This window comes from Pelophylax lessonae (genome assembly GCF_965119305.1).
Source record: "Pelophylax lessonae genome assembly, chromosome: 2".
NCBI lineage: Eukaryota > Metazoa > Chordata > Amphibia > Anura > Ranidae > Pelophylax > Pelophylax lessonae.
Window position 1 is genome coordinate 653,552,530 of NC_138769.1, and position 18,438 is coordinate 653,570,967.

The following is an 18,438-nucleotide window of genomic DNA, read 5'->3' on the forward strand; positions in this document are numbered from 1 at the left end:
CGATTTGGGGAAGCGAAAGCCCATAGCTCTGTGTAAGCTCTGACCAGACCACTTTTGAGCTTACAAAGTATAAGCAGTGGGGATGGGGTAATTAAAGCAAATAACGGGGGGCGGGGGCCGAGTTTCACTGTCTGTATCAATGGACGCCGTAGTGGGGCTCGGGTGTGAGCATGCCTGAGCGGCCCCCATGGGCAGCAATGGGGGACCCGAAAAAAGGAGGATCCGAGCCGGTCTGTGCAATTCTATTATTGTATAGACATGTATGTAAAGGTACATTAAAAAAAAATATATAACAATCACTTTAATAGTGTGTTCGTTTAGGGTAAAATAAATAACATTAAATAAAAAAAAATATTACTTTTTGAGTCACACAGAATAAGTTATAGATATTGATAATAACTCTAATGTGCTCACTATATATTGCAGAATGATTTGCTTGATGTGGTTGCTAGCATTCATCTATCAAAGAGGACAGTGAGAAGAATAAGAGTTAATTTCATCTTTGCCCTAATATACAATCTTCTTGGCATTCCCATTGCGGCAGGTATGAATATATCATTGTTATATTACTTATAAAATATTTGTTTTCATGAATGTTGACTGATGAATAAATATTAAAGAAGTGCTCCAAACAGGAGAAACAAATTATACACTGTGGAGTTGATTTATTAAAGGCAAATAGACTGTGTACTCTGTAAGTGCAGTTTCTACACAGCTTAGTAAATGAGGCAAAGCTCTGGTGAATTCTATTATCCAATCATGTGCAAGGAAAAATGCAGTTTTCTTTACAGGGGTTGGACAAAAACATGGAAACACTACATGATTTGTAGGTGTGAAAGTGAAGACATGTTTTGCATTGAAAGCGGAAGTGATGTAACATGGGACGGTAGGCGGCATAAAATTCCAAACATACAAAGAACACTAGACAGTGACACACCAAACTGGATTAATAACCACTACGGCCTTTTTTTTTGGTTTTCACAAATATAAACAATTAAAAATTCACCATAAGGCACCATTCATACCTGTGTGACTTGTTATGCAACTTTGGACCCCAAAGTTGCATGACAAGTTGCACCCCATGTTTCCTAATGAGTACAGTTCATATCTGGCCATATACTTCAATGTAAACCCTCGAAAACCGCATGAAAGTCACACTGCATGATATAAATGTGACTTTGCAGAGCACAAACAAGGTTTGCTCAAACATTGGTCAAAGTCGAAACAAAGTCACACTTATCCAAAGGCACATCAAAGTTGCAATAGAAATCGGAAAGTCACACAAGTGTGTATAGAGTCTAACTCTTTTAATCAATAAATAGTTTAAAAGCCGGTTCACACTGGGGCGACTCAAAGTCGGCCCGTGCAGCGCGACTTCATCGTGGCTTGCAAACGACTTCTCTAATAGAAGTCAATGCAAGCCGCTCCGAAGTCGCCCCCAAGTAGTGCAGGAACCTTTTTCTAAGTCGAGCGACTTGAGTCGCTCTGATTAGAACGGTTCCATGGCACAGAATGGAGCGCGACCTGTCAGGCGACCAAGTCGCCTGACAAGTCGTGGCAGTGTGAACCCGGTCTAAGACTGTAAACAAAATCATTGGGGTGCTGGGAACTTCTGGAATGTATTGGGGGGGGGGGGTCAGGATCTTAAATGACCTATCCTAGAGGACCCCCCCCCAGAACTTCCAGAACATTTTCAATCAGCTGACCTTTTTTGACCTATCACAAAACCCCCAATTAAAATCAATCAATGGGGGGCTTGAAACGCCTACTGCCATCATTCTATGAGGGAAAGGGGGACCCTAAAATAGGCTATCCTCCCCTTCCTCACATTATTTTACTTCATGTGCTGATACAAATGTTGGCTGACCATGTGCACCCCATGGCACAGACATTGTTTCTCAAAGACTGCGCCATTTACCAAGACGATAATACTCCAATTCATACAGCTGGTGTTAAATCCTACCAAAATGTGATGCGCCAGAAATATAATAAAAAAGTGATGACTTTAAATACAATAAATCATATCCAGTTCATAAGGCACATAGCAATGTGTGTGCTTCCAATAAAGTGATATGAAGAGTGTCCCCGTATCCAATTGAAGAAAATCCAGTGATGAAAACAAGTTGTAAACACCAATTAGTGAATCCCTCCACCAGGTGAATTAGCCTCTCAACTTCCTAAAGGACCCAAACGGGCCAGCAATCACATGTATCATGGATCAGACTTCCAGGAAAGAGCCACACTGTATTGTACCTTGAGGGATCCCGGGACATATAAAAAACAGATGAAGAAATCTAGTGCTCTCTGCTTACTAATAAGGGTGTGCTTTATTAGAGAAAGGCAGATCAACTCACATTTGTTGGGCACTCAGCCGTGCCTGCTGTATAAGCGATGTCAGCGATCTGTTACCAGAGAGAGACTCTGCGTCGGCCACGCACGCTCCGTCCCCCTATACGCGTTACGTCGAGCGTAATGCTCCTTTGACTTCCTCGGTAGGGGTCAGCTGGTGTTGTCAAATCATGGTTTGACAATGCATGCAGACAAAATCTTGCACCCTTTCTGGGTGCCGCAGTCGTGTCAATATCACAGAACCACCATGGTCAATTCTGGAGAAGGTTCAGGCTTGTTTTCTTCCTCTGGCATCTTTTTGAGAACTAGAACCATTTTTGCATGAAGACTGTTATCAGATTCCATTATTCGCCATTCAAGGCTTCTATTTGTCAATTCCCAGGAGATCACCATATTGGGTAACGATTTTGTTCTTCTACCTGATGTTTCCATATTTTTTGTCCAACCCCTGTGTTTTCCTCATATGTGATTGGGTATTATTTGCAAATTGAAGCTTTAACTCATTTAATAAACTCTGGAGCAACTACACTTGAAGAGTGCAAAGTCTATTTGCTTTAAGTGAACCAACCCCTTTGTGTCCAAAAGTTTGTGGACACCTGACCATTGCACCTACATATGCTTGTTGAATATCCAATTCCAAAGGTATGAGCACTTAATACTGAAGTTTCCCCGCCTCCTCTCCTCTTCTGGGAAGGCTTTCCACAAGATTTTGGGGGTGTGTCTGTTGAAATATTTGCCCATTCAGCCAAAAGAGGATTTGCAAAATCAGGCAGTGATGCTGGGTGAGAAAGCTTGGCTTGTAACTGACTTTACAAATTATAGGTGTTTGGTGGTGTTGAGGTCAGAGTTCTGTGCAGGTATCATGTACAGATGGACCTTTATGGACCTGGCTTTGTGCACTTTGGCAAAGTCAATCAGGAACAGAAAAGGGACTTCCCCAAACTATTGCCACATGGCAGGAGGTGCACAAGTGTCTAAAACGTTTGTGGTCAAGATTCTTTGTCAAAGGGCCGCACATAATGCTAAGTGATTGCAATGCTACAGAAAGCTGTCAGACTGCAAACATGTGACAGTACATACTGTCAGATGGCCAGAGACTGAAAAAATGCTTTAGGAGTTGGTAAAGACAAACCCATGCTTCAGGAGACAATCGAAGACTGGAGACACGTGAGACTGCTAGGGATCAATGGAATAGGCAAACACATACTACTGCAGGGGCCCTGGGAACCCCACAATAAATACCAAAAGGCTGCATGCATGCAGTTTGGCCACCAGGGGTCTAAATGCAATGAGTAATATTTCTGATACTATATATTATGTCATCTCTTTGAAGGTGCCTTCCTGCCTCTGGGGTTGGTGCTACAGCCATGGATGGGATCAGCAGCAATGGCAGCTTCCTCTGTCTCTGTGGTTTTATCATCATTACAGTTGAAGTGGTGAGTGGTGTCCTGGTCCTTCTTTGGTAGGATATTGATCTACTGCGGACGTTAATCATACGTCATGTTTCCTTGCTAATTGATGAATGAAATATACTGCAATGCTTTCATGTAGTAGATATGTACAGTGCCTTGCAAGTATTTGGCCCCCTTGAACATTGCGAATTTTTGCCACATTTCAGGCTTCAAACATAAAGATATAAAACTGTAATTTTTTGTGAAGAATCAACAACAAGTGGGACACAATCATGAAGTGCAACGAAATTTATTGGATATTTCAAACTTTTTTAACCAATAAAAAACTGAAAAATTGGGCATGCAAAATTATTCAGCCCCCTTAAGTAAATACTTTGTAGCGCCACCTTTTTCTGCGATTACAGCTGTAAGTCGCTTGGGGTATGTCTCTATCAGTTTTTCACATCGAGAGACTGAAATTTTTGCCCATTCCTCCTTGCAAAACAGCTCGAGCTCAGTGAGGTTGGATGGAGAGCGTTTGTGAACAGCAGTTTTCAGTTCTTTCCACAGATTCTCGATTGGATTCAGGTCTGGACTTTGACTTGGCCATTCTAACACCTGGATATGTTTATTTGTGAACCATTCCATTGTAGATTTTGCTTTATGTTTTGGATCATTGTCTTGTTGGAAGACAAATCTCCGTCCCAGTCTCAGGTCTTTTGCAGACTCCATCAGGTTTTCTTCCAGAATGGTCCTGTATTTGGCTCCATCCATCTTCCCATCAATTTTAACCATCTTCCCTGTCCCTGCTGAAGGAAAGTAGGCCCAAACCATGATGCTGCCACCACCATGTTTGACAGTGGGGATGGTGTGTTCAGGGTGATGAGCTGTGTTGCTTTTACACCAAACATAACGTTTTGCATTGTTGCCAAAAAGTTTGATTTTGGTTTCATCTGACCAGAGCACCTTCTTCCACATGTTTGGTATGTCTCCCAGGTGGCTTGTGGCAAACTTTAAACAACACTTTTTATGGATATCTTTAACCACTTTACTACCAGTCACGTAACCTCTACGTCATCAGACTTTGCGGGGTTATACCGGGATGATGCCTCTAGCTAGAGGCATCATCCCGGTACCGTTGTTTGAAGCCGACGGTCGGCTTTCCGTCGGTAACGATCGATGCGGCTCGGGAGCCGCTCGATCGTTACCCGGGGGGGCGGGAGGGGACGTCCCCCCCCCTCCCGCCGCCTTCCGCGGCTTTGCTCGGGGCTACCGTCCCACCGGGAGCCCCGAGCACCCAGCCGGCACGTCCGCCGGCTGGATGGAGTCCCGATGAATGCCGGAAACGGCATCGATCGGGTCTCCGATGACGTAACCCGGAGGCGGCGTCCATGACGTCACGTCCGGGTTACTGTGCTGCAAAAGGCGGCAGATTTGAAAAACGGCTGTATGCAAAAATGCCGTTTTCGGCGTTTTGCATACAGGGAAGTGTAGTGGAGGGGTCTAGGGTCTTTTAGACCCTCGATCCCTCCATAAAGAGTACCTGTCACGACATATTGCTGTCACCAGGGATGTTTACATTGCTTGTGACAGCAATAAAAGTGATCAGATTTTTTTTTTTTTAAAAACCTGTAATAAAGTTTAAAAAAAAAGAAAAAATAAATAGGAAAAAAAAAAAAAATTTAGCCGTCCCCGTCACCGTTAGCTCGCGCACAAAAAAAAACGTATACGCAAGTCGAGCCGCAAATGAAATCGCTGTTCAAACCACACATGTGAGGTATCGCCGCGATCGCCAGAGCGTGGGCAATAATTAAAAAAAAAGAGCTACACTCTAACTCTAAACTGGTAACCGTTAAATAAATTTAAAGCGTCGCAGATTGAGATCTCTATTGACCGTAGTTTGTCGCCATCCCACGGGGGGGCGCAATTTTAAACCGTAACATGTTTGGTATCTATTTACTCGGCGTGACATCATCTTTCACAATATACAAAAAAAATGGGCTAACTTTACTGTTTAGTATTTTTTAAATGCAGTGAAATGTGATTTTTCAATTTTTTTCCAAAAAAATGGCGTTTTAAAGACCGCTGCGCAAATACCGCGTGACAAAAAATTTTGCAATGACCGACATTTTATTCTCCAGAGTCTTTGCTAAAAAAATATATATAATGTTTGGGGGTTCTAAGTAGTTTTCTAGGAAAAAATACTGGTTTTAACTTGTGAACAAAAAGTGTCCGAAATAGGGCTGGGGCTAAAGTGGTTAAGAAATGGCTTTCTTCTTGCCACTCTTCCATAAAGGCCAGATTTGTGCAGTATATGACTGATTGTTGTCCTATGGACAGAGTCTCCCACCTCAGCTGTAGATCTCTGCAGTTCATCCAGAGTGATCATGGGCCTCTTGGCTGCATCTCTGATCAGTCTTCTCCTTGTATGAGCTGAAAGTTTAGAGGGACGGCCAGGTCTTCGTAGATTTGCAGGGGTCTGATACTCCTTCTATTTCAATATTATCACATGCACAGTGCTCCTTGGGATGTTTAAAGCTTGGGAAATCTTTTTGTATCCAAATCCGGCTTTAAACTTCTCCACAACAGTATCTCGGACCTGCTTGGTGTGTTCCTTGTTCTTCATGATGCTCTCTGCGCTTTAAACTGACCTCTGAGACTATCACAGTGCAGGTGCATTTATACGGAGACTTGATTACACACAGGTGGATTCTATTTATCATCATTAGTCATTTAGGTCAACATTGGATCATTCTGAGATCCTCACTGAACTTCTGGAGAGAGTTTGCTGCACTGAAAGTAAAGGGGCTGAATAATTTTGCATGCCCAATTTTTCAGTTTTTTATTTGTTAACAAAGTTTGAAATATCCAATACATTTCGTTCCACTTCATGATTGTGTCCCACTTGTTGATCCTTCACAAAAAATTACAGTTTTATATCTTTATGTTTGAAGCCTGAAATGTGGCAAAAGGTCGCAAAGTTCAAGGGGGTCGAATACTTTCGCAAGGCACTGTATATATACACGTATGTATAGGCACAATAAACAGGCCCTGTCTACTCTTAAAATCACTCTGTATATCTTCAACTGTTTTATACAGTAGACAAAGCTCTCAACTACAGTCCTTAGTTTGTCTCTAAATCCCTCACTGTTACTTTCACAATTGCCCATCCTTTCTGATGTAGGGCTTTGTAAGTAGAGCCAACCTCCCAACTTTCTAAGAAGGATATCTCCTAGTGCAAATATAGTGCATATAGGCAAAGGACATACCCTAAAAAATGCCCTCAGTTAGCCAAACCATGTACAGTACACCCGGAAAGTATTCATAGCTTTTCACTTTTTCAGCATTTTGCTATGTTACAGCCTTATTCCAAAATTGATTAAATTCATTATTTTCCTTAAAATTCTACAAACAATACACCATATTGACAACATAAAAGAAGTTTGTTTGAAATCTTTGTAAATTAAATAAATAAAAAAAATCAAAAAAAAAAAAAATCACATATGTACATACAGTAAGTATTCACAGCCTTAGCTCAATACTTTGTTGAAGCACCTTTGGCACCAATTGCAGCCTCAAGTATTTTTGCGTATGATACTACAAGCTTGGCACACCTATTTTTGGCCAGATTTTCCCATTCTTCTTTATAGGACCTCTCAAGCTCTATCAGGTTGGATGGGGAGCATCGGTGCACAGCCATTTTCAGATCTCTACAGAGATGTTCAATCGGGTTCAAGTCTGGCCTCTGGATGGGTCACTCAAAGACATTCACAGAGTTGTCCCGTAGCCACACCTTTGTTATCTTGGCCGTGTGCATAGGATCGTTGTCCTGTTGGAAGATGAACATGTGCCCCAGTCTGAGGTCCAGAGTGCTCTGGAGCAGGTTTTCATGAAGGATGTCTCTGTACATTGCTGCATTCATCTTTCCCTCAAACCTGATTAGTCTCCCTGTTCCTGCCGCTGAAAAACATCCCCACAGGAAGATACTGCCACCACCATGCTTCACTGTAGGGATGGTATTGGCCAGGTTATGATCAGTGCCTGGTTTTCCCAGACATAACACTTCCCATTCATGCCAAACAGTTCAATCTTTGTTTCATCAGTCCATAGAATTTTGTTTCTCATGGTCTTAGAGTCCTTCAGGTGCCTTTTTGGCAAACTCCAAGTCGATTGTCATGTGCCTTTTTAATGAGGAGTGGTTTCCGTCTGGCCACTCTACCGTACAGGCCTGATTTGTGGAGTGCTACAGAGATGGTTGTTGTTCTGGAAGGTTCTCCTCTCTTCACAGAGAAAAGCTGGAGCTCTGTCAGAGTGACCATTGGGTTCTTGGTCACCTCCCTAACTAAGGCCCTTCTCCCCCCGATCGCTCAGTTTGGCTAGGCAGCTTGATCTAGGAAGAGTCCTAGTGGTTTCAAACTTCTTCCATTTATGGATGATGGAGGCCACTGTGCTCATTGGGACCTTCAATGCTGCAGAAATTTTTCTGTATTCTTCCCCAGATCTGTGCCTCCATACAATCCTGTCTTGGAGGTCTACAGACAATTCTTTGGACTTCATGATTTGGTTTGTGCTCTGACATGCAATGTTCACTGTGGGACCTTATGTAGACAGGCATGTGCCTTTCCAAATCATGTCCAATCAACTTAATTTACCACATGTGGACTCCAATCAAATTGTAGAAACATTTCATGGATAAACAGTAGAAACAAAATGCACCTGTGATAAATTTTGAGCATCATGGCAAAGGCTATGAATACTTATGACAATTGTGATTTTGTTTGCTTTTTTTTTTTTTTTTTTTTATAAATTTGCAAAGATTTCAAACAAACTTCTTTCACGTTGTCATTATGGAATATTGTTTGTAGAATTTTGAGGTAACATAATGAAATTAATCAATTTCAAAATAAGGCTGTAACATAACAAAATGTGGAAAAAGTGAAGCGCTGTAAATACTTTCTGGATGCACTGTAGAATTATTGCACAAAAATTTGGTTAGACTTACAAGTGCTTTTTTTTCTACTTTGCATTTATACTGGCTTTTCAAAATAGCAAATGGAATATTTTAGATGTTGGATGAAAGGTTGATGCCTGACAAGAACCTCCTGTATTTGAGTGGGGCAGGGGGCTGAAGGGGGCTGAATGTTACTGCAGGTGCCTGCACATTATACCTGCCAGTAACTTTTTTGCTGACCAAGACAGAACCCTTGTTATTCTAATGCCATGTGAATATGGAGAGTGTGTCTTGGGCATCTCGGGAAGGGCCTATCATAAGAAGGAGCATGTGCCTTATACGATGAAGTAACCAAAGGAAAGTGAGCCTTTAAAGTGATACTAAACACACACCTTTTAATTGAAATTATCCCTTCTCTTTATATGTAATTATTTTATTTTAAAAAATACACTGCAGTACCTTTTTCCTAATTGATATACCGCTGTCACATGACCCAGCTCTTTCCCAACCTGTCTGCAGGGAAACAAACAGGAGGAGCTTCTAGTCCTCTGCTGCTGGTCAGGTTAAAAAAAAAAAAAACTCCTTCAGATACAGCGTATAAATTAATAATTTATATCAATAAACTGTTAAAAATTCTCATACAAATATATACTTTAAATCAAACCTGTATTCTTTTTTGACAATAACATGGTATAGGCAGATTTCTGCCAGTCACAGGCTGGGTCACACCCCTCCAGCCTGTGTATTAGAATAAGAGGGAGTCAAAGCCTCCACCAATCTACATGTAATATCCCGCCCCCATTATGTTTAAATGATTAGTGGCCATGTAGGAGATGGGAGGGAGTGGGCTGTCATTTAACACTATGTATACGCCCGCATGTGTGACTCTTTAGTCACATGGGCTGCTCAGAGGTGATAGGGAGGAAAAGCTTAGTAGAGAAACTGACTGAAAACTGAGCATGTGCACTAGCTGCCAACACTGCTCTGTAAAATTCTTAGCTGCATTGGGGACTCTGACAGAAGGGGGCGACAGAGATATCAGGATCCACCAGTTTTTTTCAGAATACAGAAAACGAATCTCATAGTGACTGAGTATGAACAGCATGTAATACAAAATTTATTGATAGTTTTAATGATGTAGGTTCAATGACACTTTAAGAAAAACAATTTTTATGAGAATGTTCTCCTTTGCTGAATGGAACCCTACAATTAGTTCATATCGATGAGCGTGCACAGATGATGCCAAAAGACAATACTAAGTTGATTGCATGGCCAAGTTGCTGGGATTTGCTGGATGAAAGTCTAGTTGTTCAGCAATAAACGACCAAATAAAGAGCGTTTCGGTCAGTGATTCAGAGTATTAAATCAAGTAGGGCATTATTAGAAGCATATAGGTAATAGCATGCCCCTTATTATTGTGATGGACAATGTTCTACAGTAGGTGAAGTTCACCACTAAAGAGGTTACAAGAGTCAGAGCAGCAGACAATGTAGAAGACGTCTGATGTGAGTGTAAAGATATGGGTGGAGTGGCTTCCACGCAGAGGTCCGACACTCCTTCTACTGAGTCAGAGCTAATGTTCTCCAATTAGAAAAAACAATTTTCCCTACTTATTGGAGAGCTCTAGCTCTGACTCAGCAGAAGGCATGTCAGACTTCTGCAGAAGGACCATTGCTGCAGCACATAGCAAGGTTCTCTGCAGCTTGTTGGTGGGGGGCAGGCTTTTCTACTCAGGCTGTGGCTACTTTTTATAGAAAATAAACTGTAAGACTTTTTTTTTTTTTTTAGATGATTTAAACTAAAATATCAGTTGGGCTTTAACAGCAGAAGTAAGAGCATTTCTCAGTGTGATTTTCTTAACCACTTGCCGACCGCCGCACGACTATCTACGGCGGCGGTCAGCCCCTCACAGGCAAAGTGACGTAGGGCTACGTCACTAGCTTGTGAGGGTCTAGGGAGCAAGCGCGCGCCGCCGGAGGCGCGCTCCCGCGTGGTCACGGACCCCCCCCCCCCCCCCGCGCGTGTGACCGGCGGACCCGATGTCCGCCGGCCACTCTGCGATCGGCGGGGGAGAGGGAGAAAGTCAGGCAGCTTGTGTAAACAAGCTGCCTGTCATTCTCCCCTCTGTATGAGAGATGATCATATGGATCTACTATGTAGATCCGTTGATCACTCTGCATACAGCTGAAGCCACAGCCAATCACAGTTAGAATCACGCCCCTAGGGACACACACAGCCCCTCCCTCTCAAATAAAGTTAACCCCTTCACTACCAGTGTATTTTTACAGTAACAGTGCATATATATAGCACTGATTACTGTAGAAATGTCACTGGTAACCCCAAAAGTGTCAAAAATGTCAGTCAAGGGTCCGATCTGTCCGCCGCAATGTCGCAGTACCGCAAAAAAAATCGCAGATCACCTCCATTACGCGTTAAAAAGAAAACGACAAAAATGACAAAAATCTTTCCCTTAGTTAGTAAACGCAATAACTTTTGCGCAAACCAATCAAAATACGCTTTTTGCGATTTTTTTTTTTACCAAACATAGGTAGCATAAAACAAATTGGCCGAAAATGTTAAAAAATTTTGATTTTTACATTTTTTTTGGCCGAAAATGTTAAAAAATTTTGATTTTTACATTTTTTTTGGGGGCATTTCATATAAAAAAAGGGAAAAATATTGCTATTTTTGCAAAATTTACGCTCTTTTTTTGTTTATAGCGCGTGATCAAAAAATCGCACAGGTGATCAAATACCGCCAAAAGAAAGCTCTGTTTGTGGGAAAAAAAGGACACCAAATTCGTTTAGGTACAGCGTCGCACGACCGCGCAATTGTCCGTTAAAGTCACGCAGTGCCGAATCGCAAAATACCCCCTGGTCAGGAAGGGGGTAAAATCTTCCGGGGCTTAAGTGGTTAATGGTATTTACTGACCTTATGCCTTGTTATGTGTATCCCTCTATCTACAGGTTTTTGCTTTTCTTAGGTAATCATGGATATATAGTAACTTTTTTCTTGTATGTGTCATTCATATAGCTACAGTAAGCCAGACTCGGACACATATGAAGCCCAAGCCCACGGCCACATGAAACCTCTCACACCATCACAGATAAGTGTTCATGTTGGGATGGATGACAGGAGAAGAGATCTTTCCAGTAATTGGGACCAGATCAGTTACATCAGCCAAGGCTCTGCAAACAAAATCTCTCGACAAAATTCTCAACAGTCCACAGGAGAGAGACTGGATAAATGGTCTATTCTCATCAATGAAGCAGATGAGGACCAATACATGTAAAACCACGAGTTAAAGGTGTAAAACACATTGACTTTTCCAGCACTGGAGATGGGCTGAGGGGAAGGGGCAGCCTTTCCATCTATTTTGCTACAAATTAAAAAAGTCACTGTTCCACTTAAGGAAGTAAAACACTGGTTTGACTGGAACTATATCACAAGATAAAATCCAAATATAAGTTCACATTTCTGTTGCTTTGATAAAATGTCCTTAATTTTTCACATTTTACAGTTATTTACAGTTTTGTTGATTAAAGGTGATAACCAAATCTTCATCCGGATGCATTATGTCTGTAGTGTATGAGGATCATTGTTCCTTATGACAGAGATTTAAGAATAATTTACCAAAGAGGATCTTTCTAGGTTCATTAGTAAGTATATTTATATGTATCCAGCTAGATAAAATATTAAACAGTCATTAAAAAAAAATACAAAAATATTTCAACAGTCCTCATATATATGGTAATGAGGACTCTATGCAGAGTGTTCTCCTATGAGCGACCACATTGCTGCTGTAGTCTTCGTTCTTATTAGTTGTAATGAGGACAAAACAATCTGTATGTTAAATGTAAATGTTCACATTCGGCTGAATATTACTGTAAATACCACGTTGCAGCTTTCAGAAATAACCTGAATGCCTATCCAGCACGTTCTTTAAAAAAAAAAAAAAAAAAATGATTTAAAAAAAATATATATTTTTGTATAGGGCAGTGAAAATTTGAAATTACAACAATACAGAGTGTGTAAAAACATAAATACAGTCCATACTGCATTTACATGTTTGGTAGTCAATGCGGACAGTAGATTAATCAGAAAAGAATATTGATAACATACTTGTCTTAAGGGGGGCATCATAATAAACCCTTACCACTTGTAATTGAATAATTTTCTTCTCGCTGTCCACATTTTTAAATGTATTAAATGGGGAACAACAAATAAAGTCAAATGTCCCCTTCTGTTACTACTTTAACCTCTGTGTTAAACCATGTCGGGGTAAGAAGTAGGGGGAGTAGAAAGAGTAAGAGAGAGAAAAAAAGGTTAGGAAAATGATAGAGGAGGTAGTATTGGGTAGAGAGGGAAAGAGGGAACTGGGGGGGGGGGGGAAGGCAATGCAATTAAGGGGGAGAGTGGTCTAGTTTCACCATGTCCACTGGGCATTCCCATCTCTGAGATGTTTATGTGGGTAAATGAATTGGGATCATCTACCTTACCCGAGGGCAGAGTTTCCAGATATTCTGTTGTGGTTGTGAAAACATGCTTATGAAAAGATAGTTATGGAGAAATCCTCCCTGGATTAAGTAGAAAGATCCAACTAATCCTTAGCCCAACGAAAGTCCATTCTTTAAAGTGAGTTTAAATCTTTACATTTTCTTATTTGCTCCTTTTTTGGTTTGTTAAACATAGAATTGAAAGTAGCTTAGCAAAAGACCATGGGCAGGGCTGACACCACTCAGTCCACAAATATGTTGAGTATTGTCAACCCACAATAGGAAATTAGGAGCTAAGTGTAATTCTGACCATTCAACTGGTATTTTTCTGTACTCGCAGGGTCTTTAACCACGTGCCCACCATGCTATAGCAGAATAATGGCTAAAGCGTGGTCAACCAGTTCTGGGAGGGCGTCATATGAAGTCCTCCTGTGATCACAGCTGCCTTGCGCCCAGCAGGCGCAGCTGATCAGTTTGGGGGTAAAAATGGCTCTTTACCACATGATTAGCTGAGTCCAATCACAGCTGATCACGATGTAAACACACTTTCCGGCTACCAGCATTCCTTTTCCTCCACAGTGTGAGGCGAGTAGAGAGGTGGTAACCTGCTATTGTGAAAGGGGACATCTGCACTGATAATCAGGGCTCTGATCATCAGTGTCCTGATGATCAATGCAGCCCCAACAGTGCTCATCAGTGATGCCAATCAGTGCCCTTCAATGCTGCCTATTAGTGCCCATCAGTGCCAAATATCAGTGCAGCCTATTAGTGCTACCTATTAGTGCTCAACAGTGCAGCCTCATTAACGCACATCAGTGAATGAATGAGAAAAATTACCCGTTTGCAGAATTTTATAATGGTAACTAAGAAAAACATTTTTTTTTTCAAAATCTTCAGTCTTTTTTTTTAGACTGTTTAGCAAAAAAATTAAAAACCTAATGAAATAAATACCACCAAAAGAAAGCTCTTATTTGTGTGAAAAAAAATGATAAAAAGTTCATATGGGTACAATGCCTGGGCAAGAAGGGGGTAACAGTGCCTAATAGGCAAGTGCCTACTAGAACCGGTTGGGTGCTCCAACTTAATAGAGCAACAAAAGTAAGATGTGGAAGATGGTGGAGCTTTTGAGGAAGGGGGAGAAGATGGGGGCAGTGGAAAGGGGGGGTTTCAAGCAGAGGGGGGGGGGTCTCAGATTTTAAAGCAGAGTTCCAGACAAAAGACAACTCAGCCTCAAACAACTGACCACCCCACCCCCTCGTTTTTGGATGTATTTTTTTTTCTTTTTACCTTTTTGCATTTTTCTTCGGGACTTGGCATCCGGCCCTCCTCCCTCCCCCCATTGCCTTCTGGGACCTGTGTGTATCCCGGAAGATGACGGGACCATTCAGAAAGCGCCGCGTTACTCACGCATGCGCAGTAGGAAACCAGCTCTGAAGCCTGAAGGCGTCACTGCTGGTTTCCCTTACTTGCAACGCCGCTGCCTGCACCTGAAGCCGATGAAGGAATCAGCTTGGGGTGCCAACATTGCGGGCTCCCTGGACAGGTATGTGTCCTTATATTAAAAGTCAGCAGTTACAGTATTTGTAACTGCTGACTTTTTTTTTTTTTTTTCCCCAGGCTAGAATTCCCTTTTAAAGAGGGAAATACATCTTTGTAAATTAAGAGCTCACATGTTGGCACTTCTCTGCCCATTCAAGTCAAAGGGACTCTATAGGTAGCTTGAAGCAGACTGATGCAGCTAAGAAGGCGGTAAAGAGAGTAATGTTCTGCTGCAGGCTTCACCTTCCTCTCCAGCCACCTGGCATCAGGACTAGGCTCCCCATGGTCATAAACCACTCCACATCCAATAGCTTAGTCCCCAGAAGAAAGGGGAGAAAAATGCTCACAGTAAAAGCAGAGGTTTTAGTTTATTAAAGCAAATCAATTCACAGACAAGTCTACCAGGTGCAATCAACCCTAACCCGTATTACTCCTCTTAATCATTAAGTCTTATGGCGCTTTTCCACTGCGAGTATCATCTCGGCACAGCTTGGCCCTGCTCGGCTCGGTTTGCTCTTCCACTGCGTGGTACGAGTCGGCATGTTTCAGCACTGTATAGACTCTACTCGGCTCAGTTTGCTTTTCCACTAAAGTAGTAAGTGGATGGGATTACAACGATTCTCTGACCAATCAGTGGCTAGTAGTGACAAACAATCAAGGCTGCATGCAAAGGATTGTGGGATACGGTATAGGTACGGAACGCTTGGAACCACAACCGAGGTGGTATTGTTTAAGCCAGCCGTACCATGTAGTGGAAAAGCGCCGCTGTACCAAACCGTACTGAACCGTTCAAACACGTACCATGCGGTACCATGCAGTGAAAAAGCGCCAAAGCGAGCCATACCGAGCCGTAGCATGCAGTGGAAAAGCACCAAAAGAGACCCATCCCTCTAATGCATACAACTAAGCCAGGATGGGGTGGATATTTAGGCGGGGACTCCGATGTGCACTGTCTGGCTGAATAAATTTGAACTTAGTGATGTTCATATACGGAGCAGGAACACATAACAGGGAACAGCGCAAAACTTGGGAGCAGTGAGACGCTGGAATCCTAATTAGAACAATAAAGAAGTCTGGGTGAATAAAACCGAATATCATTGTGTGTAATAAATATCAGTAATAAGTTTACTTACATGGAAGATCATTCAAATCATCTTTATAGTCAACATTTCTAATGGTGTGGGGATGACTGTCTGCTATACCTCAGGCAAGGAGAAATAACAAGGTTGTGAATACAGGTTATGATCAGGAAACAAACATTGCCTTTAAAATAACAGTTAAGTTAATTTAAAATATACAGTACATAAAGGCTAAGTCCACCTTTTCAATGGGCATTCCTCAAACTTTTGTCCTTAGAAGAGACCTTCAGGTCTTGGGGAACCCCTTCTAAAAGTTTTATTGGGGGTCAGTGGGAACAATTGACATTGGCCCTGTAACTGTAACACTTAAACCTGTTAGTGTTTCTCAACTCCTGTCCTCAGGGCACACTAGCAGGCCAGATTTTAAGTATTACCTTGGGAAGATGTAGACTAGAATACTGCAATCACTGAGCAGCAAATTATATCACCTGTGATGTATTTCAGTTTTCTTGCAAACCTGGCCTGTTAGTGTCCCCAGAAGAGTTTATTGAATTTTTTTATTAGGCAGTATACAGCGAACTTGCAAATAAGACGGGTTTACAATTAGCAGAAAAAAAGGGGGCACAGAAGAGAAAAATCTCCCATTATGTATATCAAAAGACAAATGCTCGTCTAGAAAGCCTATAAAAGTAGGTATGAAGGCATGAACAAAAAGCATAACGACGTATGTAGATTCTACATTGACAAGGCCAATCGTTGTGATTGTATGATAAAGTTTGCGAGCAGGTGAATCATTATAATGGGGCAAAATGGTAGGAAGCGAAAACAGGGGGTTGAAAGGAGGAGAACAGTGGGGAATGGGTGTGTCGGGGAAAGAAAATCAAGGCAGTGTAGCAGGTTATCTTTTTCTGTATCATAGTCCCGATGAGCCACTGTGTAATCTCAGAAAAGTTAATTGATAGTGTTTCCCAGGCTGCCATGAACAGAAACCTCATCATTTTTCTCAGATGTTTGTTGGGATGAGGAACAGGCTTATGTAAGAGGGCTTCCCATGAGTTATGAGTAATGTTAGTGTTCAGGACTGTCCATAGCATATTGTAAACTCATATCCAAAAGCTGCAAGCCTTGGAACAGGACCACAAAATGTACAAGTGAGCCACGTTTATTATAACCCCCGAAACAAAAGCAGGGAGACATTAGAGGCAAATCTAGCTTATAAGCAGTTTCTTGGGCCCGGATGTTGCAAACAGTTGGAGGGGGACATTTATATGTTATCCCAGTCCTTTTAATCAAGGGTGGTACCCAAATCTTTTTCTCATTCGTCCATATAAGAGAGCCTGCTGGGGTCAATGGAATCCATAAGTAAATCCATAAAGGTCAGACACTAAGCCTTTAGAATAAGGGTCCATCCTACAGCCGTTCTCGAACGGAGCAAGGCGTTTAGCACATTCAGTACTATGTGACACTAAGCTGGAGAGATAATGGTGTATTTGAGCGTAGGGAGAGATTTCCCTAACAGGAAGGTCCCAGTGTTCCTATAGGTATTCAAAGGATTTTATGCCGTTGATGGACAGCATATTGTATAAGTACCTGACCCCTCCCTCTGAAACCCCAACATTGGAAGGCAAGGAAATTGTTGTGGGCTGCAGTGAAGGGGGGGGGGGGGGGAACAAATATCCCCAATAAGGGCAAACAGGGGGGGATTAGATTACTAGAATATTTTAGTGTGTCCCAATGTAGGAGGGATTGTTAAAGAGCTGTGTCAGAAATTCTGGGTCTCTGAGTTCTGGGGAGTCCAGATTAAATTGTATAAGGGAAAGGAGAATATTCCACTAAAGTGAAGTGGATCCATGTAGGTGCCCTGGAGCCCTGGAAACCAGAGGGGCGATTTGGCATGCTATATAATAGTGCTTGAGGGAGGGTACCACTAACTTTGGCCAGGTGTTGGACCAGATAAAGTGTAGCAATTTGCCTTGTAAAATCTTCAAGACATGGTTTGGTAGGTGTCGTGCACTGTCTGATGCATCAACATGCATTGGTTGTATATGGCAATGTGCGTAAAACACGTGAAAAGTCCACTGAAAGCTGTTAATGTAGCCCTAAAGTGTATGAAAGGCTAAATGCAATTTTAGTTTTGGATAGTGTAGGGAAGGGTTAGGATCCCTGTTAGTTTTTTTTCCTCAACGTGTTTTATTTAAGGACATTTCTGTTCACTTCCTATACCAAAGACACAGGGAGTAAAAAGGAATCTCACCAAAGCTAAGAGAAACCCCCTCTTGGACAGCTACCACTAAGACAGGTGTATCCACTGGAAGAGTTCAACTTTCTATTCCAGAAACCACTCTACAGTTTTGGATTGCTCATCACTCTCAGTACCCGAGATGTTGGTCACCAGGACAAATAGTCTTTCTGTTTTTACATAGACTTTAAGCAACTTTCCTAGTAAAAGATCTTAGCCAGATACCCTCACAAACCCTGTATCTGTGCTCATCCCTTTACCACATTATACTTATTGAGGTCATCATTCACAAAGAGCAGAGTACAGAAAGTTCTCATTCATCATGGCAGTGGAGTTTCTCTATGCTGGATTGGCCTTCTCACAAATGAGATACTGAGAGATTTGTGCAGCCACA

General features: G+C 41.9%; 1 protein-coding gene across 1 annotated transcript in view; it reads left to right on the plus strand.

Annotated features, from left to right (window-relative positions):
- ATP7B (ATPase copper transporting beta) overlaps positions 1–12,036 on the plus strand; it is a 167,879-nt gene extending 155,843 nt beyond the window's left edge. Inside the window, exons 20-22 of the mRNA XM_082245906.1 lie at positions 427–544; positions 3,683–3,785; positions 11,725–12,036. Of these exons, the coding sequence (XP_082102032.1) occupies positions 427–544; positions 3,683–3,785; positions 11,725–11,983 (480 nt within the window). The 3' untranslated portion in view covers positions 11,984–12,036. The remainder of the gene's footprint in view (positions 1–426; positions 545–3,682; positions 3,786–11,724) is intronic.
- The last annotated feature ends 6,402 nt before the right edge of the window (positions 12,037–18,438 follow it).